Source organism: Mustelus asterias, chromosome 2 (assembly GCF_964213995.1).
Source record: "Mustelus asterias chromosome 2, sMusAst1.hap1.1, whole genome shotgun sequence".
Lineage (NCBI taxonomy): Eukaryota > Metazoa > Chordata > Chondrichthyes > Carcharhiniformes > Triakidae > Mustelus > Mustelus asterias.
Window position 1 is genome coordinate 101,874,489 of NC_135802.1, and position 21,732 is coordinate 101,896,220.

At 38.8% G+C, this 21,732-nt stretch overlaps 1 protein-coding gene across 5 annotated transcripts in view; it reads right to left on the reverse strand.

The window, feature by feature from the left end:
- Positions 1 to 313: 313 nt before the first annotated feature.
- Positions 314 to 21,732, reverse strand: part of LOC144510123 (sodium bicarbonate cotransporter 3-like) — a 172,477-nt gene continuing 151,058 nt past the window's right edge. For all 5 annotated transcript variants that reach the window (XM_078239486.1, XM_078239502.1, XM_078239493.1 and 2 more), the window contains 4 exons: positions 14,947 to 15,084; positions 7,283 to 7,383; positions 4,539 to 4,649; positions 314 to 2,366 (listed from right to left, as the gene is read on the reverse strand). In XM_078239486.1, coding sequence (XP_078095612.1) covers positions 2,285 to 2,366; positions 4,539 to 4,649; positions 7,283 to 7,383; positions 14,947 to 15,084 — 432 coding nt within the window. In that variant the 3' untranslated portion in view covers positions 314 to 2,284. The remainder of the gene's footprint in view (positions 2,367 to 4,538; positions 4,650 to 7,282; positions 7,384 to 14,946; positions 15,085 to 21,732) is intronic.

Consider the following 21,732-nt stretch of genomic DNA (forward strand, 5'->3'; position numbering starts at 1 on the left):
CCACCTCTTCTGAGTGGGAAGTCAGTCAGTGGGATTTACAGGAAGCCCTTTATTTAAGCTTATCTGATATCAAGTTACCAGGTGAAGAATTAATATACTGGTATGGTTTCCCCCTCTGAAACCCTGGCAGTGAAAATCCAGGCTTGTGTTTAAAATTTTAGTTTGGGATGTCAAAATAGGTATAATAAAAATACTGAAAATTCAAGAGCAACGTTGTTCATAAAGTCGTCATTACAGTGTTGCAGGTCACTGCTTTTAGGTCCTTATTCTGTCTCTGAGTAAATGTTTATAAATAACATACATCATCATATTTAATACAATAAGAGACTTTATTGCTTTCATTAACAGATTATGACATTACAAAAAATAGTTATTTTCCTCTAATATTCAACTGAAAACAGGACATTGTCCTTAAAGAAAACAAAACAAAATCTGGGTTATGCACATATATCATCATTTAAACTAAGACAATGGATTGCTATAACATTTTTACATTGTTTTGGGTCTCTTTACAAAAATAAATGAAATCACTACTGTACTTTAGAAATAGTCATAAAAACTTTAACCATAATTATCTCAACTTAGACAATTTTATGAAAATTGATGAATACTAGGGATTTTATTTGTTCTGTGATTAAATAAGCAGAACATAGGAAGACATAAAATTACCATCAACTGCAGATTTAAAAGAAAAAAACAAATGGGACTAAACTGTCCCTGCCAGAAACCAGTTTCTCAAACTGTTAAAATCTCATACTGTATTTAGCATCTAACGGTCAACAGTATCAACACAATACTATTCTTTAGCGTAACCTAAAAAATTAAATAGAAAACTTCAGTTCACCAACTGACACTCGATTAAAATAAGTTTCTATAATTCACATCCCTTGTTATATTATGCAAACGCCATTATTCAATTACAGTGATTACAATCTGTACATTTAATAAAATAGCAGAAAATGGATTTACTGCTGAATGTATCCGCAGAACTTGCTATATGTGTAACTATATAACCAGTATTAGGATACAAACCAAACATTTCACAATATTACCATTTGTGTTTTGGCTATCTGTTTGGTGATTATTTTGCAATGATTGAATGCAAATGATGAATGCAATTCTGTGTTGCATTGGCATTGTGTTTTAGATTAAAGATAAATGAACTTGTCCCACTTAAAAGTAACATGGCTGGTCAAACGAAATTTTAAGTTTCATCTCATCTAGAAGACAAAACAACTTCGCAAACTGTGTTAACGAATGGCAATGTGGATCAGTGGGAAGATCCTGATTCCTGAGATGGCTCTAGAGTTACTGACCTAATACTAGAACTACAGAAGTGCCCATAGAAAGTGGTTACTCTACGTATCTAAAGTACAAAGACAAAAATACTACAACAATCTTTATAAAATTAGCCAAATCTTTTTTTTATATTCCATATAGCATGGCAATTTGAGTAAATTTGAGTAAATATAAATAAATAAAACATATAACACACTGCAATGCTAAATAAAGCCTACAGTATATCATGTTGAATAAAGTTAAATGTAAACAGTTCAGATGCAGATCGTCTCAAATCAGTATTGCAAAACTGATACACCGTTTTGTAAATAAAGTAACAGCAACAGACCAGTGTAATCAAGAAATGCGCACCTCTCAGGTACATAATACTAATTTACATACCTGCTCTTGCATCACATCCTTTCAAAACACTTGTTACCACACGCTACCTCATTGTTACACAGTAGCATCAAAATTTTGGGATCAACAAATCAGGAGATAGATTTATGAGGATTTGGTTGAAAATCTTATTCACTGTTACGCATTTCAATGGGATTATAATGAATATCAATAAGCAACATATTTTTACTTTTTTGTATAGACAATGTACCTATGTTCACTGTGTACTACTTTTCAGTTTTCAATGAGTACATCATTTTCTGACATTTACCACCAAGCAAATCAAATGCTGGGAAGCAGATTTTCTTAAAACTTGCGTACAAGATTATTGCTTTGTTACTCTTCATAACCCTATGCCAAAATTACAGATTGAAAATTATTGAGCCTGTAGATGAGAAGATTGAAACCGTAACTGGCATTGCAATTAATGTAAAATAGTACAAGGATGAAACAACCTTGGTCAGAAAAGTTTCAATCTGACTGAGATACTGATTAGACCCAGCAACAGGTCTCCATTTCCTGCAAAGGATCCATAGGTTCAATTGCGGTTCAAGTAGTAAATTTCATAAAGAGAAGTCTTTCTTGATTGATAAGGATGTAGTATGTTTCACACAGAGGTTTCAGCATCAAGGACATTTCTTGGGGGCACCTCTTCAATGTTCATTTTGATATCCGTTGTACTTTCAGGACTGCAAATTTGAAACAAGGAGAAAGGAAAATGCGTTGCTGCATTTCTGCTTTGGTAATCTAAATATTGTGTGAACAGCCAAACACTGTCAACTAGTAAACATAACAGAAAAAAAAGGCAGGAACTCAATAATCAGCTCAACCTCTCTAAATTTAAACATTGCACACCTTTTAATGCACAAGTTGTATTTAATTTTGAGACTTATGGTTCTATTTTTCTAATTTAAATTTCATCAATAATTCATGTACAATTTAAGTCAATAAAGATAATTATTTTTGATATACAGATCAAGTTTCATCTGGTTATTCACCTTTCTCTTTCACAACTATAAGCATGACTGTCCATCTGTAATATTGAGCCAAAGAAAGGTGTATTGAAAATAATCAAATACCAACTCTAGAAATTTCACTTTTAAAAGCAACTATCATAAGACTGAACATTAAATAAATTGGTGTATTGTTTCACAGGTTCTTTTTATGTTTTTCCAGTAACTATACTTCTAAACACTTAACATCCAGTTTCCTTAAAAACATTCCGCTTGAAACACATATCAAGCAGGGAGAAGGGACAGAGTATAAAAGTAGAGAAGTGCTACTGCAATGATATAGGACATTGGTGAGACCACATCTGAAGTACTGTGCACAGTTTTGGTCCCCTTACTTGAAGGATATAAATGCATTAGAGGTGGTTCAGAGAAGGGTCACGAGATTGATTCCAGAGATGAAGGACTTGCCTTACGAAGAGAAATTAAGATGTTTAGATCTATACTCGCAGAGTTTAGGAGAGAGGAGATCTAATCGATGTATGTAAAAATCTAAAACGGATTGACAGGGTAGACAGAGGGGATATTTCCCCTTGTTGGGCATTCTAGAACAAGAGGCCATAGTTTTAGGTGAAGGAGTGGTAGATTTAAAACAGAAATAACATGGAATTACTTCACTCAAAGGTTCGTGAATTTGTGGAATTTTCTACCTGAGTGCAGAGGATGCCAGAATACTAAACAAATTCAAGTAGATAGGTTTTTAATTAGTAGTGGGATGAAGGGTTATGAGGGGTGGGTATGAAGGTAGAGATGATGCTGCGATGAGATCAGCCATGATATTTTTGAGCGGTGGAGTAGGCTCGAGGTGCGGAATTGCCTACTCCTGGCTCCTAATTCTGACAGTAATGAGTTGGTGGTGTGTATTACACACACCCCATTTTTTTCCCACATTAACTCATAGGCCTAGATACCCTAATTTATTTTGCATGTTGTCTGCTCTGCAAATATGTTCTTGTTTATAAATGGATCACCTGTTTTGAGCTCAGAAATTGCTACGGGTCATATACTTCTAAATACTGAAAATATATCTTCAGTGGTTATCAAATTTGAAGTAGGAAATATGGACAGGGATTTTTGTACCTAATAATTTAGAATTCTTTATGATCACAGTAGCAATTTAGCAAAAATTAATTGATTTGCTTTCATTTAAATATTAACTTTTCCATTATTTGCCCCCCTCAATCCTTGTGCAGTATCAGATACTCAAAACAAAAATTGCCGTGTGCTTCAGTACATCAACTGTACATGAAATATTTAAGTCACAATGTCATATCCGTATCATTACAAAGTACAGTTTTTAGAACTTTAAGTTGGACATATATGTTACCCATAAACAATATTTTTCTCTGGTATGCATGAAGCAATTCTTAATCACGTGATAGTATTAAATATAGTGCTTACCAAACAGTATTAGTAAAATATGTTCTCTAAAATTAATGCCAGAGATATTGTGGGAGATGCCATTCTGTTGCATGGAGATGATCCAAGAAAATGACAACTTGTCTAAAAATGGTGTTTGCTGAAAACAGTATATCTTATAATTCTTGCCAGTTAAAAAGCTGTTATAATTGATTGAATATTTCATAACTTTGCTCAATTCTTAACATGAAAAGTTAGTAAGTTAAGAATAGTGACCTAATAATAGAGCTGGACTTTTAACTTGAGTGCCATGCAGAAAGGAAGTGGAGCATATTAAAATACAGAATGCAGTTTTAATAGTGATTAATGTAACACACTTAACTTTTACTACAAGTGCTCAGTTCTCTAAAAAGCAACCACTGTCATGCATGTATTGGTGTCAGAATGCTATGTTAGACATCAGGCCAGTAATTAAGCTCAAACAAAAGCTACCTTGCTTCAAGTTTTACAACTTTTGCATTCTCAGCATTTACAGCAAGAGCCTTCCACACAGCAGTTTTGGCCATTTCATCAGATATGTTTACGACCGAAGGATCATCTGGGCTAGAGGACAAACATATCTATATGTTAGTACTTTGTACAAGCAGGGCCACAAACGTCATTCTTAAGGCCCCATTTTTCTCTTCACCTTGTCATTCAGCTCTTGCCCAATTTATATAATTCTGCACGCATACTGTTTATCAAAGGTTTATAACTGTTGCATGTACACTCAGAATTGTTCCAATAAAACAACATAAAGCTGTACGATTTTACACTTAATGCACAGCGCACGTACCATGAAAAGATTAGTTTAATTTAGCTGTCATTTATCTTTTAGAAATGTCAAGTCTGAACCTTTTTTGCATCAAAAAGCAATACTGTTATGCTATTGCCACCAGTTATTTAAACAATACTAAACTTATATCTAACATGGTCAATACTACAAACAATAAAAAAAATATATTTGTGCCATCCACCCCAATTTCTTGAAAGAATTTCATGCTGGAGCACAGTTGCTGTAGCTTTCTCAAAAATGACCCAATTCAGTTCATCAGACATGCATCTATGAAGTAGCTTCAAATATGCTATTCATCTGAGGGGAGGCAGTCCAGGAGCAGAGGGGCTTCAACGCAATCCAAGTCCAACAACCTGCTCCGAAAACCGTGCTCACATTTTGACAGCTGTGACAACTTCTATAGGGCAGCCAAGACAATTCACAATATTCTAAAACAATTAAAAATGCTCTAAATAAAACAACCCACTGTTTTGGCCTTGCCAAATCTCAAGGTAGGGATCCTATCGGGTGCAGCATCCATCTACTCAGTACCGCTGATCTGCACAGGTCTTGCTATTTCATTGGCAGTCTTTGAATCAAACAGCAATTTACCCCACTGGGATCAATCACCATTCAAATCTTTTGTGGCACTGTAAAATACCACGTATTTGGTTTCTGCAGGACCTTTTGCAGTAAGCAGTTATAAAGGCAAATAGTATGTCCGTCTTCACTGAAAATGATTTAAGTACAGGAGCAAGGATGCCTTACTGCAGCTGGACAGCACCTTGGTCAGACCACATGGATATTATGAGCAGTTTTGGTCTCCTCACCCAAGAAAAGATATACTTGCAGTAGAAGGAGTGCAGCGATGGTTCAGCAGACTAATTCCTAGGATGACAGAATTGTCATATGAGGGGAGATTCAGTTGACTAGGCCTGTACCCACTAGAGTTTAGAAGAATGAGAGGGCTCTCATTGAAACAAAGTCCTGACAGGGCTGGACAGACTGGATGCAGGAATGTTTTTGCTGGCTGGGGATAGGATTTCAGAACAAGGGGTCACTGTCTCAGAATAAGAGGTAGGCCATTTAGGACTGAGGCAAGGAGAAATATCTTCATTCAGATGGTGGTGAACCTGTGGAATTCTCTACCACATAGAGCTATGGAGACCACATCACTGAATGTATTTAAGAAAGAAATAGATTTCTAAACACTAAAGATATCAAGGGGTATGAGGAGAGTGCAGGACACTGGCATTGAGATTTCATGATCATGTTGAATGGCGGAGCAGGTTCGATGGGATGAATGGCCTGCTTCTACTCCTATTTTATATGCTCCATGTTTCTTAAGAATGACATATTTGGTGGAATTTCTTGAGTAGTCCAGGAATATCTCCAGATGTACCAGAAGGTGAGGACAAGGCGTAGGGGGACACAGGCAGTAAAGATAACTGTCCCAACACTGCTCAGAATTTGGCTTTGATTGGAAAATAAGACAAAATCTGTGTTGTTTGTTGATCTTCTGTCCCATTTTTGCCCCAAGAAGAAAATTGGTGGCTTGATATTTCAAGTGTCAACAGTGTGATAGATCCAGGTTTTTTATTACCATAGATTATTACTAATTTAACTTTATGCACACTACACCACTCATCAGATTTATGTTGCTTTTTTCTGTAAAAGTAGTACATTTAATCATAGATTGTACTAGGCAATGCAAGCAAAAAGAAACGGGACAGGAACAATAAGTAGGGCTGAAAATATGTAACAGAATCAATTAAAGAATAAAATCAGCGCCATTGTGGAAAAGTGAATACTCCAACCCAGACATATGTAAGAAAAAAACCCTATGGTAAGTTTGAAACAAAGCAGACAGATCCACATGACCCAGTCGACAGTTTATGCAGAGATTTGAACCAATAAATAATTAATATGCAAATCAGGCAAAGAACAAAGAACAATACAGCACAGGAACAGGCCCTTCGGCCCTCCAAGCCCGCGCCGCTCCCCGGTCCAGGATTGAATCCTGAATCCAGGATCCCCGCCCAATAATAACCCAAGGCAGTTACTCAAAATTGCTTTTCTTGGTGAAACAAATTTTTAAATCGCTTCCATGAATCATTAGAATCAACCATTTTATCACAAGAACTCTCAGCTGAAGTAACGCACAATTTTTTAGAATTATCAGGTTTTATGACCATGGGGATTTTTAAAAAATTACTATTTCCCAAAAAAATGAAAAAGTTGCACATTTATAGCTATGATTTTACAACAATTTTGAGGGGCAGATTAGCAATGCAAGAAGGTGGAAAATATTTTTCACATTTAACCATGTGAATGCAATGAGCAAGCTTCTGTTTCTTCTCAGTATGAGCATTAATTTAGAACTCTTTTCATTTCCATCCACTCCATGAATACCATACTGTACCTGTACTTAATACTTTTTACAGGAATCTTCAGAATGTTGCCACCCTCTAAGGGAAGCTGCACTGTCCCGCTTTCTGCGACTTCAAGCATTCTTTGTGCTTCCTACAAAGGATTATAAAGGACAACGTTATATATTGGATGCGACATTTGCAAGGGGTCATTGCAAAATGACATTATAGGATGCAAAAGCAAAGCATTTTTTGAAAATGTACCATTTTTTAAACTTTTGTAGTTCTGATCTCTTATTCTTGCAAATATCAATACACAGTCATATTTTATTGAAGACGTATTCAAAAGGCAAATACCTGGATTTGCTGAAGCTGCACTAATCAGGAAGGGAGCTCAAAATGGAAAACATTAAGGAAGGAAGAACTGTGTCACTTTTGTTATTCCTAAAACAGTTAAATTTTAGGTGCCAGAGCTGAAATGATTATTGAACAGTCTAAAAATTCTTAAAGAGAATGTAACACCCCAAAAATAGTTCAATAAATGAATGCATAAATGCTATTGGAAACTCAACACTATATAACTACAATTATTAACACACTGCAGTGCACAAGTTGGCTGTTGTGTTTGCCTAGATAACTGTACCTCAAAAATAATATATCTGTAAAGAACTTTAGAATGCTGAGAATATGAAGCAGCAAATTTTCTTTAATGAGGTGTGTGTGTGTGTGTGTGTGTGTGTGTGTGTCAACCAAATAAACTAAATCAACAAACTGGGATAAATTAAAAATGCAGTTCCATAAAGTGATACTGACTCAAGGTGCCACTAGTAACTGAACTCCAGGACGAACATTTCCCAACAACCACCACCCTCTGTTTTCTTACAGCTAGCCTTTTCCTGATCCTAACCACTAAATCACCTTCAATCCTATGTGTCCGTATTTTCTGCAATAGCTTACCATGAGGAACCTTATCAAACGCTTTGCTGAAATCCATATACACCACATCAACCGCTTTACCATCTTCCACCTCTTTGGTCACCTTCTCAAAACCGTGCTGACTATCCCTAATCAAATTATTCCTTTCTAGATGATTATAAATCCTATCTCTTATAATCCTTTCCAAAACTTTGCCCACAACAGAAGGCAGGCTCACCAGTCTATAATTACCAGGGTTGTCCCTACTCCCCTTCTTGAACAAGGGGACAACATTTGCCATCCTCCAGTCTTCTGGCACTGTTCCTATAGACAATGACGACACAAAGATCAAAGCCAAAGGCTCTGCAATCTCCTCTCTAGCCTCCCAGAGAATCCTAGGATAAATCCCATCCGGCCCAGGGGACTTATCTATTTTTACCCTTTCCAGAATTGCTAACATCTCCTCCTTATGAACCTCAATCCCGTCCAGTCCAACAGCCTGCATCTCAGTACTCCCCTCGACAACACTGTCCCTCTCCTGTGTGAATACCGACGAAAAATATTCAATTAGTGCCTCTCCTATCTCTTCAGACTCCACGCACAACTTCCCCCTACTGTCCTTGACTGGCCCTAATCTTACCCTAGTCATTCTTTTACTCCTGACATACCTATCGAAAGCTTTAGGGTTTTCCTTGATCCTACCTGCCAAAGACTTCTCATGTCCCCTCCTGGCTCTTCTTAACTCTTTCTTTAGGTCCTTCCTGGCTAATTTGTAACTCTCAAGCGCCCTAACTGAGCCTTCACGTCTCATCTTAGCATAAGTCTCCTTCTTCCTCTTCACGAGATTCAACCTCTTTAGTAAACCACGGTTCCCTCACACGACTGCTTCCTCCCTGCCTGATAGGTACATATTTATCGAGGACGCATAGTAGCTGTTCCTTGAACAAGCTCCACATTACAATTGTGCCCATTCCCTGCAGTTTCCTTCCCCAACCTATGCCACCTGAATCTCGCCTAATCGCATCATAATTTCCTTTCCCCTAGCTATAACTCTTGCCCTTTAGAATATACCTATCCCTTTCCATTGCTAAGGTAAACGTAATCAAATTGTGGTCACTATCACCAAAGTGCTCACCTACCTCCAAATCTAACACCTGGCCTGGTTCATTACCCAGTACCAAATCCAATGTGGCCTCACCTCTTGTTGGTCTATCTACATACTGTGTCAGGAAGCCTTCCTGCACACATTGGACAAAAACTGACCCCGCTAAAGTACTCAAACTATAGCTTTTCCAGTCAATATTTGTAAAGTTAAAGTCCCCCATAACAACTACCCTGTTACTTTCGCTCCTATCCAGAATCATCTTTGCAATCCTTTCCTCTACGTCTCTGGAACCTTTCGGAGGTCTATAAAAAAACTCCCAACAGGGTGACCTCTCCTTTCCTGTTTCTAACCTCAGCCCAAACTACCCCAGTAGACGAGTCTTCATAGGGATGTTTAAAAGTATGAAACTTTTTTTATAGAGTGGATACAGAATGATTCTACTTGTAGGGAAGAGCTCAAAGGAAACATCAGAATGTCACCAAGAGTTCTACAAGAGAATTCAGGAGACACTTCTTTACCCAGAGTTGTGAGAATGTGGAACTCGCTACCATAGTAAGTGCATGAAGTGAATAGCATAAATACATTCAAGCTAGACAAGTATATAAGGGAGAAGGGAATAGTTTTATAACAATAGATTTAGATGAATAAAAAAAGGCTTAAGTGGAGCATTAGCGCCAGCATGGACTGGTTGGGCCAAAATGATCCATGTCTGTGCCATATTTCCTATGTAATATCTTCAGCCCAAACCATCTTATTCTCCTTAATAAAAGGAATTGCCACTTGCGCTAAAGCAAAAATGTTAATCTCGATCAGGAGTACCATGAATATAGTCAACCCATTTGTGAGGAGAGGGTTTACACAAATATTTTTAGAATGTCCATTGAATAAAGTATCCCCTTCTGTTTTTTTTCCTTTCAATGCTATTTTTGATTAGCTGAAACATGTCATTCTGTAAATAAATCAAATGGATGCACCTCTAAGAATCAAAGTATTCCTTCTCTTACCCCTGTGAGGCTAGTAGAAAAGACAAAGCCAAGAGGTGTAGCGTTTAAGAGGAAGGTAAAAAGTGAAGTATTGGAATAGTTGCTGACCTGTTAGTTTTACAGGCTATTAAATTATATTTGTTTCAATACATGCAGCTGCATTTAGAGTTTAGTCTGGAAAATTATTTTATTGGCATTTATATGGTCTGTCTCTTAAGAATTCCCCCAATGAACAGATCCATCTACAACAACAGGCACACCTGGATAAAACTGTCAGTCTGGAATGAGATTTTATTACGGTGCTCTATCAACCAGTCTGTCCAAATAAAAACATTTTTAAAATGCTTTATTTTTCACCTGCTCATGGAATAAATTAGCCCACCAACGCCTCTACTTTCTCAGAAGACTAAGGAAATTTGGCGTGTCAGCTACGACTCTCACCAACTTTTACAGATGCACCAAAGAAAGCATTATTTCTGGTTGTATCATAGCTTGGTATGGCTCCCGCTCCAAGACCGCAAGGAACTATAAAAGGTCGCGAATGTAGCCCAATCCATCGCGCAAACAGCCTTCCATCCATTGACTCTGTCTACACTTGCCGCTGCCTCGGCAAAGCAGCCAGCATAATTAAGGGCCCCACGCACCCCGAACATTCTCCCTTCCACCTTCTTCCATCAGGAAAAAGATATAAAAGTCTACGGTCACATACCAACTGACCCCAGAACAGCGTCTTCTTTCCTGCTGACTTTTGAATGGACTTACCTTGCATTAAGTTGATCTTTCTCTACACCCTAGCTATGACTGTAACACTACATTCTGCATTCTCTCGTTTCCTTCTCTATGAATATCTTATAGTGCGCAAGAAACAATACTTTTCACTGTATGTTAATACGTGTGACAATAATAAATCAAATCAAAATTTCTGTAGGAGAATGAAATAGAAGAAATAAAACAACTCTCATACATATGGCATCAATCACATCCTCAGCAGTGTTAGGCAGGTAAACAAAGCAGCCAAGTTGTACACAGCAAAATGTCATCACAGGAAGAGAGTGATCAGTTAATCAGTCCTTGGTGGATTTGATCAACTGATAGATGTTGACTGGGGCATCAAGGAAAGTGCATTGTTCTTTTTTTGAATAGTGCTTTTTGTGCGAGCAGGCAGGGTTAATTTAATGTCAGATTTGAATGACGCATCATTGTATAATGCAGTATGCTGCACTGTTGGGCCTGAACAAAACTTTGACACGAGTGTATGTACTATAATTGAACCCATATCTATTAAATAATCATAACCCTATATGAACCAAAATGTATTTGCACAAAAATTGTCATTGTAAACAAACTGCTGAACAAAATTGAAAACCACAAAGCTTCACAAATTTTCAAAAAATTACAAGTATATATTAAACAGAAATCAGTGGTTTGTTCTATGTAAAGATTTGACAGACAATTGTAATAGAATTTAGAAAACTGTTAAAAATGAGCCAGCTGTCAACAAGACAATGATAAGCTACTTACCTTTCAAAGAGAGAAAAGGCACTGTACAGCTTTCTGTAGCATTGAATTTAAATAATATCAACTTTGCACAGATTACTGCAAAAAGCTACTGAAGGGCTGCAGTTCAAATCAAGTGATTTGTTAACATTAATAAATGAAGAACACAGATTTATTTTAGGCCTCTGGTAGGAATTTTATATATAGAAATTAAAATTAAGTTAAAGATGTGCAAATTCTTCATGACTTAAAAGTAATCCCAGGAAATTGCTGCATTTAGATTCAAAACACAAATTAAATGATAATCCAGAATACATTTTCAAGTATTTGGGGTGCAGCAGTAACATGGACCCAACTAAGTTTCAAACATCGGCCTTAAAATGCATCACTGTCCCCTATTACATTATTTCTTCAATTTCAATTGAAAGTCAGTTAAAAAAAAATTGTGCTTGTGGGAAACAATGGAGAGAAATGGAATATAATCCATACATTTGTCTTTCTTCATACTTCTGAAATAACCCATTATAAAATACCAAAAACATACCCAATGTGGTTTAGATCCATTCTTCGGTTTCTAGCGCAAATTGAGTGAGCAGGAGAAAAAGCAGACAGAGGTCAGTCCCTTCAGAAATTACATAAAGCAAGCAGGGCAAACTATGTGTGAACCTTTTAAACTGCCAAACAGAACAGCGGTGACAGTAAAGTGAAATAAAGCTGCAATATCATAAACAAAAGCATTCCTGCAGAATTTATCATTCTGATAGTCTATTTCCCCTAATCATCCAGTTTAATCTATTAACAGGAATATTGTTCATCTGCTATAATGCCGCAATGCTTACAGCTTTGTCATGACTAGATTATATCTAGTAAAAGAACAATGTCCAGAAACATTTTAAAATGGAAACACAATTGAAACATTGTTCCCTCAGTTACAAAGAGAGACTTGTCCAGCTTAATTGTTTTCATTGGAGACTCAATTGCAAGCAGGCTACAGTAATTAGTTACCTACAGCTATTTCAGTGCTACAGGTGCTGGGCAAGCCTCAAGAAAGACTGCGGGCCCGATTTTACCATTTTCATTCTAAGTGCTGAATCTGGGTGTAATGCAGATCCGACTTAGAAATCTGCTTTCAGGCGCCCCCATACGCACTCAGCCTGAAAAAAATATCGCGGGTTCCATTTGTGCTGTGGGCGGGGCTTAGCGCGCCCCAAAGGATCGGAGCTCTTGCGCCCATGCCAGATCGCTCCTGGGCCGCAGAAAGCGGAGAAAGCCCGGGATCAAAAAGCGGCAGCGATGGCCCCCAGACATCACTGTCCCCCTTATCCATCCCCCTCCCCACTACCCACAGACATCACTGTCCCCCTTATCCACCACCCCCACTACCCAGACATCACTGTCCCCCTTATCAACCCCCCCCCCCCTACCCAGACCAATCACCATCCCTGCCCCCCTCCCCCCCACCGATCGCCCGCAGAGGGGCAACGGACCCCCCTGCTCCCTCCCACCCCAGTAGAGATCCATCTACTACCCCCCCCCCCAACCAGTGAGCGATCGGGCCTCCCCCCTCCTCACCCACCAGAGATACATCTTACCCTCCTCCCCTCCCCCCCCTCAGGGGGCCGATCGTTGCCTGGTGGGGGAGGGCTGATCGTTGTCTGGTGGGGAGGGAGGAGGAGGAGGGGGTCAGAAATGGCGGGTGGGAGAGAGTGAGGCCAGATCGTACAACGATCTGCCCTCACTGCCCCCCATCAGGGATCAGGGTTGCAGCAGGTGGGTCAAGGCTGGCCCAGACAGGTTTGGGGGCCAGTGATTGGACCCTGGGGGAGTCGGAAGGCCAGCAATGAGGGGTTGTGGCCACAAATCGGGAGGTCGGCAGTGTGGGGCCACTGTGCACATGCCGATCTCAGTGCTGATAGATCAACGCATGCACAGTGGCCTGCTCAGCGCTACAATGCTGGCCTCTCCAGTGGAAATAGGCTCCGCCTCACGTTGAGGCACTCTGCAATGCACAGAGTGTGGGAGATTCATTTTGAAACTCTCGCTGAAAGAAACATTGGGATTTACTCCAGGTTTTATGCAAATTCGACACTTAGAATTTTTTGGGGAGAATCGCCCACATAATTTATATCTGATCACAATGGATTAGATGGTGCAACAGTCTTTATAAAAATAAACTCATCTCTAGTGCCCTCCAAAGTAATATTTCCAATACAAATGCCAAACAATTTTAAGTTATTAACCTGCCTAAAATTTCAACCAATTAGACTTACTTTGTAAATGATCCCAGCTGTTTATACTCAGCTACAATTATTTGGGTTTGCCTATTTAGAGCTGTAGTGAAAGAGAAGTGTCAAGTTAGGGGCTGAACGTTATTATATTCAAGACTGGAAAATTTATTAGTAAAATTCAAAAATTATTTTGGCTCATGTTTGTACGAGATTAGTTTCATCATTTCTGATATCAATTTAAATGTAGGCACATTTATTCTTCTGTGTCGCAATTCTTTTTTTTTTAAAAAACACACAAATAATTGATTAAATCACATTAAGGCTCAAAAAATTGCCCAATTTCTTACCAGCAGTGCTAAAGAGCAGCAAAGTTACAATGACTACCTAATCATATTGAAAATGTGGTTTTGTAATCCTGGATCCTTTCCGATTTAAAATCATATTTTTAAACATTTAAGATTTAGTACATGCAAATTTACTACGCATTGGTAAGCTGTTTAAAAATGTATTTGTGACATTTAATATTTTGCTCTCCTGTATGTTATTGCAGCTTTGACTTTCAATATTAAATTGGCACCAATTACTATAACATTCACAGCATGGTTTTAAACTCTGCATTGCATACTGTTCTTGGGAGACCAAGAGAAAGAGAGAAATAAGCAACTGCCAAGTATTATTGTTAAAGATTTCATGCAAAAGATCTGAATAGAGGTATACTTTACCCTGATTCACATACAGCACATAAATCACTCGAGAAAATCTAATTCAACTAAAATATATAAACTAGAGGGAAAAACAAAGAATATTGCTCAAAATTTCTGTATAAAATCCTTAATTCCATGATGATAGATATCCAAGGATCAGCAAGGAATGTAGCAAAAGGTGGAAAAGCAGAGACTGATGCATTGTATTAACAGTAAAGCTCATGTTTGGACTCACTAGAAACAGATTGAAAGCCTGTTTAGATCTCAGAAGGTCTGTGCACATACCTCAGTTTCCTTTTTCTTTTTCTGCATATCTTCCAATTTCTTCTTCTTGCTTTCAGGCATTAAATCATCCAACCAGCTAAGTTCTCGTTTGGTAAAGCAGAAATCCAAGAGTTTGCGAATGAACACCAGAGCAAGAACCTGCCAACAATACAGCAAAAGATCAGTTTGGTTCATTGCACCCCCCTCAGTACTTCACAATTGGTTTTCTTAGCCCCTATTATTTGAACCTCTTCCCCAATCCCTCTTAATTTGACATCATCGGCACTCTTGATTGCTTTGTGTCTTGCTGTACCGCCTTTCAGGATGCTTTTTAGTCTTTGCACAAAGGAGGTTAGGCTCACTGGCATTTAAATAGTGGGTCATCCCTAGGCTCTTGTTTAAAGGTTGGTGGTGTTAACTTTTTTTCCCATCCTGTCACAACAGTCAACAAATGTTAACAGATTCTCCAAAGGTGGCACCAATATTGTAACAATTTCCCCTCATGTGGAACTGGTACTGTATCATCTTCCTTTAGTTTTTTTCTCAGCTTATAAGTAACCATCTTATCAAAATAATGAACTTATTTTAGTATTTTCTTGGTTTGCCTTCTCTCCTACCCATCTCAAAAAAATCAGCTACAACACTGTTCTGTGCTGTATTGCTCTATGACTCTGTTAAATTGTTCCAAAGACCATTCCATAAGCTTACAGGCTTACATTGCAAGTTGATTTTTAAAAATACCCTCCGTAAAAGAGGTTTCCTGTTTCCTACCCATATTTCTAACAGTTTCAGCCACAGGATTTGCAATCTGGACAGCACATGTATCATCAGCTACCCTCAAATGTTGCTTTCGTCACAGGTTGACTACTTCTCCAGTGAGAGCAGTGTTTTTTCCTCTTCTTTCCTTCTAAATCCAAATACTGCTGAAAGGATTTCAACAAAAATGAGTAGGCAGTGGAAACACAATGATTACAGCCAGAATCAAGGATCAGAAAAGAATGCAAGAAGCTGGTCGCAATTATCCACACATTTCCTAACACTACTGATATGAAAGAGTAATTATCACAGAGACAGCATGAATTTCATTGGTCAGAACATTGAATACAGGAGTTGGAACGTCTTGTTGAAGTTGTACAAGACATTGGTAAGGCCACACTTGGAATACTGTGTACAGTTCTGGTCACCCTATTATAAAAAGGATATTAAACTAGAAAGAGTGCAGAAAAGATTTACTAGGATGCCACCGGGACTTGATGGTTTGAGTTATAAGGAGAGGCTGGATAGACTGGGACTTTTTTCTCTGGAACACAGGAGACTTCGGGGTGATCTTATGGAGGTCTATAAAATAATGAGGGGCATAGATCAGCTAGACAGTCAATATCTTTTCCCAAAGGTAAGGGAGTTTAAAACTAGAGGGCACAGATTTAAGGTGAGAGGGGAGAGATACAAAAGGATCCAGAGGGGCAATTTTTTCCACACAGAGGGTGATGAGTGTCTCGAACAAGCTGCCAGAGGTAGTAGTAGAGGCCGGTACAATTTTGTCTTTTAAAAAGCATTTAGACATGAGTAAGATGAGTATAGAGGGATATGGGCCAAATACAGGCAATTGGGACTAGCTTAGGGGTTAAAAAAGAGGCGGCATGGACAAGTTGGGCCGAAGGACCTGTTTCCATGCTGTAAACTTCTAAGAATCTATGATTTATGAAAAGGAAATTCTGTTTGACAAATCTAATAGAATTCTTCAAGGATGTAACCAGTACAGTTGATTAAGGGGAGCCAGCAGATGTGATTGATTTGGAATTTCAGAAGGCTTTTAGCAAAGTCCCACATAAGAAATCAGTGTGCAGAATTAAAGCACATGAGCTTACGGGTAATGTATTGAGATGGATAGAAACTTGTTGGCAAACAGGAAACAGAGTAGGAATAAACAGGTCATTTTCCAAATGACAGGCAATGACTAGTGGGGTACCGCAGGGATCAGTGTTGGGACCCCCGCGATGAGGGACCTATATGTAATATCTTCAAATTTGGAGATAACACCAAGCTGGGTGGGAGGGTGAGCTGAGAGGAGGATGCAGAGATCCTTCAGTGAGATTTGGACAAGTGAGTGAGGGGCAAATGAAGAGCAGATGCAGTATATTTTGGATAAAAGTGAGGTTATCCACTTTGGTAGCAAAAACAGGAAGGGAGATTGCTATCCGAATGGCTGTAAGTTAGGAGGGGCTACGAGACCTGGGTGTCCTCGTACACCAGTCACTGAAGGTAAGCAGGTGCAGCAGGCAGTAAAAAAGGGAAATGATAGGTTGACCTTCATTGCAAGGAGGATTAGAGTGCAGGAGCAGGGATGTCATGCTGCAATTATACAGGGCCTTTGTGAGGCCACATCTGGAGTACTGTGTGCAGTTTTAGTCTCCTTATCTGAGGAAAGGAGGGAGTGCAGAGAAGGTTTACCAGACTGATTCCTGGGATAGCAGGACTGACATATGAGGCGACATGGAGTCAGTTAGGATTGTATTCGCTAGAGTTCAGAAGTACGAGGGGGGTCCCATAGAAATCTATAAAATTCTAACAGGACTAGACAGGGCAGATGCTAGAATTATGTTTTCAATGGTGGGGTGTCCAGAACCAGGGGTCACAGTCTGAGGATATAGTGTAAACCGCTCACGACAGATATGAAAAGAAGTTTCTTCACCCAGAGAGTGGTCAGCCTGTGGCATCCATGAACACAGAAAGTAGTTGAGGCCAAAACATTGTATGTTTCCAAGAAGCAATTAGATATACTACTTGGAGCGAAGGTGATCAAAGGATATGGGGGGGGGGGGAATGTGGGATCACGCCATCAGCCATGATCATAATACACGGCGGAGCAGGCTTGAAGAGTTGAATGGTCTCCTCTTGCTCCTATTTTCTATGTTTCTATATAAATACATTGATAAGGACAGCAGAAAATGTGCTTGGAATAGAACTTAATTCTCACGCAAGCTGGAGAATAAGCAATAAAAGTAAAATAAGAATATATTCAAGACATTTTTCTGCAACAATGGAGGTAAAAATTGTATTGTGCTGGCTTACCAGCATAAACTGGGTGCACAGAATGGATTGCTGCAATGGAATAGGTAGACCCAAGACACATTCAATATTTTTGTTCTTTGAGGAAGTAACCCGTGTTGTGGCTAAAGGGGAACCAGTGGTTGTACTATATTTAGATTTCCAGGAGACATTTGATAAAAGTATCACATCAAAGATTGTGTAAAGTAAAAGCTCATGTCATGGGGGTGACATATCTAGCAGGGATAGAAGATTGACTCACTAACAGTAGAGAGTAGACATAAATTGGTCTTTTTCAAGTTGGCAAGAAGTAACTAGCGGTGTACCACAGGGATCAGTGCTGCAACCTCAACTTTTTACAATTTATGTAAATCACAAATGAAGAGATTGAAGAAATAGTTGCCAAATTTGCTGGTGATACAAAGATAGATAGGAAAGTAAGTGGTGAAGGGGACATGAGGGGACAAAAAGATACAGAGAAGTTAAGTGGGCGGGCAAAGATCTGGCAAATGGAGTATAATGTGGGAAAATTTGAAATTGTCCATCTGGCAGGAAGAAAAGCATTTTATTTAAACATTGAGAGATTGCAAAACTCTAATGCAGAGGGACCTGGACATCCTAGTGCACGAATCACAAATAGTTATTATGCAGTACAGCAAGTAATTGGGAAAGCTAATAGAATGTTATTATTTATTGTGAGGGGAATTGAATACAAAAGTCAGAAGGTTATGCTTCAGTCAAGCAGGGCTCTTCGTGAGACCACATTTGGAGCACTCTGCACAGTGTTGGTCACCTTATTTAAGGAAAGATACAAAAACGTTGGAAAAGGTTTACCAGACTAATACTTGGAATAGGTGGGTTGCCCTATGAGGAAAGATCAGACTGGCTAGGATGTATCTGTTGGGAGCTTAGAAGAGTAAGAGCATCTTGACTGAAACATAGAAGATCTTGAGGCGTCTTGACAGGGCAGATGTGGTAGGATGTTTCCTCTTGTGGGAGAATCTAGAACAGGGTCACTGTTTAATAATTAAGGTGTTGTCCATTTAAAACAGAGATGAGGCAAAATTCTTTCACTCAGGGGATCATTGAGTCTTTGTAACTTTTTTCCTGAAATGATTGTGGGAGAAGAGTCTTTGAATATGTTTAAGGCAGAAGTGGATAGATTTTTAGTAAGCAAGAGTGTGGGGGAAATAGGGAGTAGACGGAATGTAGATTTGAGATTATCAGATAAATCATACTCTTATTGAATGGCAGAGCAGACTCGAGGGGCTGACTGGCCTTCCCTGCTCCTTGTTTGTATGTTAATATGTAATATTGAGCCTCATTTCAATTCAGCCAATGAGCTGGAAAGTAGAGCTAAATTTCAGGCAGTTGCCAATGGTGCAGGCTGGCTTTGGGAAGGGTTGGACAATTGAGAACTGGCTATAATTGATTGGACAAAGGGAAGATGATATCAGGAAGGTGGAGAGGAGACCAGATAAAGGCTGGCAACTGCTTGTGGAATGCTAAGGGGCAGAGTGGAGCTACAAAACATAAGGGATATTAAAGTTAACAATAAATGTTTTCTATGTATTAGAGAAACATACCGGTAAGGAGGAATGCAGATCCAATAATAGATGAAGGAGAGACCATAATGGGCAATAGGAAAATGGCAGACTTGTTAAATTATCACTTTGCATCAGTTCTTATAGTGGAGGAAAAGGCCAAAATACAAACCACCGGCAAAATCAGGAAACCTAAAAAGGAATCAACTTTGTTGATTTAATGCAAATTTTAAAAATAGGTAGTGGTTAAAAAAATCCAATTTAAGATAGACAAAATCTCCAAACATGGTGATTCCCAACCCAGAGTATTAAAGAAACAAAGATATGTCTGTCAATGGATGTTGTTTAGATCAATCTCGAGAAATTAAGGTTCCACGCAAATATGCTAGCAATGAAAACTCAGAATTTGAAAACACAGTAGTTTGGGTTGGAAGACAGGAGACAATAGTATGGGTGGGGTCTCAGCTTTTCACCATATTTAGCAATGGCTTCAATATTATAAGGGATTGATTTATATACCCAGGTTTGCAGATCACATTATTTTAGGTACAGTACATTGAACAGATGGGAATAGAAAGTTATAATGGATGTAGAAAGATTAAATGAATGAGCAAAACTAACAGATTGAATTCAGTGCTGTGACAAATATCTAGTTCATGGCTCATGTTGATTTTTTAGAGGCAATATTTAGTTCTGGGAAGATTAAAGTTTAACTGTAGAAATTAAGATAATTGCAACTTGGGATCTATTACACTTCAAAGGTTGGGACCATGTTGACTTGAGAGTTAACAACTAGACAGGCAAGTGCCATAAAACAGCAGGTGGGCGTATGTTGCTGGAGAAATTGTAAAAGAGGGATAATTGATTTGGAGGTCAGTTTGAAGATAGACCAGTGCAGCCTACATCAACATGGAGATGGGTGGAGCTTAAGAAGCTTCTCTGGTTTCAATTTATCCGTGTTTGCTGGGAGAGAAAGTGTTCTCAGCAGGGGAGAAATTGAATACTGACAAGGTACTGCAGTAAGCAGTCTCCAGGCATTTAGGGCTCAGAAAAGTCCTGGGGAGCTGAGAAGGTAGTGCAAGGTCACTGTAGGCAATGAAGGCTCAGGAGAAGCCAAAGAGCCATTTAGAGCTTGGTGCAACTGGGAGACTGGTGTTTGGAGAAACCTAGGAAAAGTGCCAGCTTAATGAAGCTAGTGGTCTACTAAAGTCTTGGAAGTTTGCTAGTTGGAGGCAGGAGTGTAGTATTGTGAACCTAGTCTCAGGAGAATAGATTGAACCATCGGGAGTTGAGCAGTTGTTGAGGTAATCCAAGTTAGAGCTTCCCTTTAAGAGAATTCAGAGGTTAGATTTTTGAAAGTGAAGAGTTAAATCCTAAATTTTACCTAGATTTTGTGATTCAGTATTCACTGACATCTGAATTCATATTAATTCTGAATGTTAGAATATTAAGTAGATATTGTAAGTCATTTTGCTTTTCTGACTCTACATAGTAAAATTTATTTTGTTTATTTAAAACCACGGAATCTCGTGGCTTTATTCTCTTCGTAGGTAACTGGGATTTCAAACTTTGTCTATTTGAAACAAACTGAGATGTGGGGTTTCTGACATCAGCTGGCAACTTGGGGGGGGAGGGGGGCACGTGTTGGGTCAGGTGTGAGGTGGGGTATCTCTGGGGAATTGACTTGGGGATAGTGTGTGTGTGTGGTGTGCATGTATTGGGGTGAGGGGTGGGTGACGACGTCCTATGCGGTGCTTGGTTAGAAGTGCTTTTTTTCCTTTTAAATCTTTCAGAGGAAACATGAGGGTAGAACTGGCAGAACCATCCTAAGTTAGTGTTTGTTCTTATTTGTTAGATGGTTTATATTTCAGCACAATTTTCCAGGGAAAATTAGCCCTTCAGGACAATTGCCAGGTAAATCCTTATGTGGGAACTTATGTAGGGATTGCCCAGCGCATCACTGGCAAAAGTAATCGAAAAGGCTGATAAAATATTCGCTTGCATTTCAGAAGTGCTGGGATTAAAAAAAAGGGCAATTAATGTTTCAGTTGTCAGGTTCCAGCTGCAGTACAGGGAACAGTTTTAGACACTGCACAACTTTATAGATTATACTGGCCTTGGATTCGGTGCAGCATAGATAAGACCAGAATGATACAGACACACAAAGGTTAAATACAACACTGACTGCATAAACTTTGTACTTCCATGAACTGAG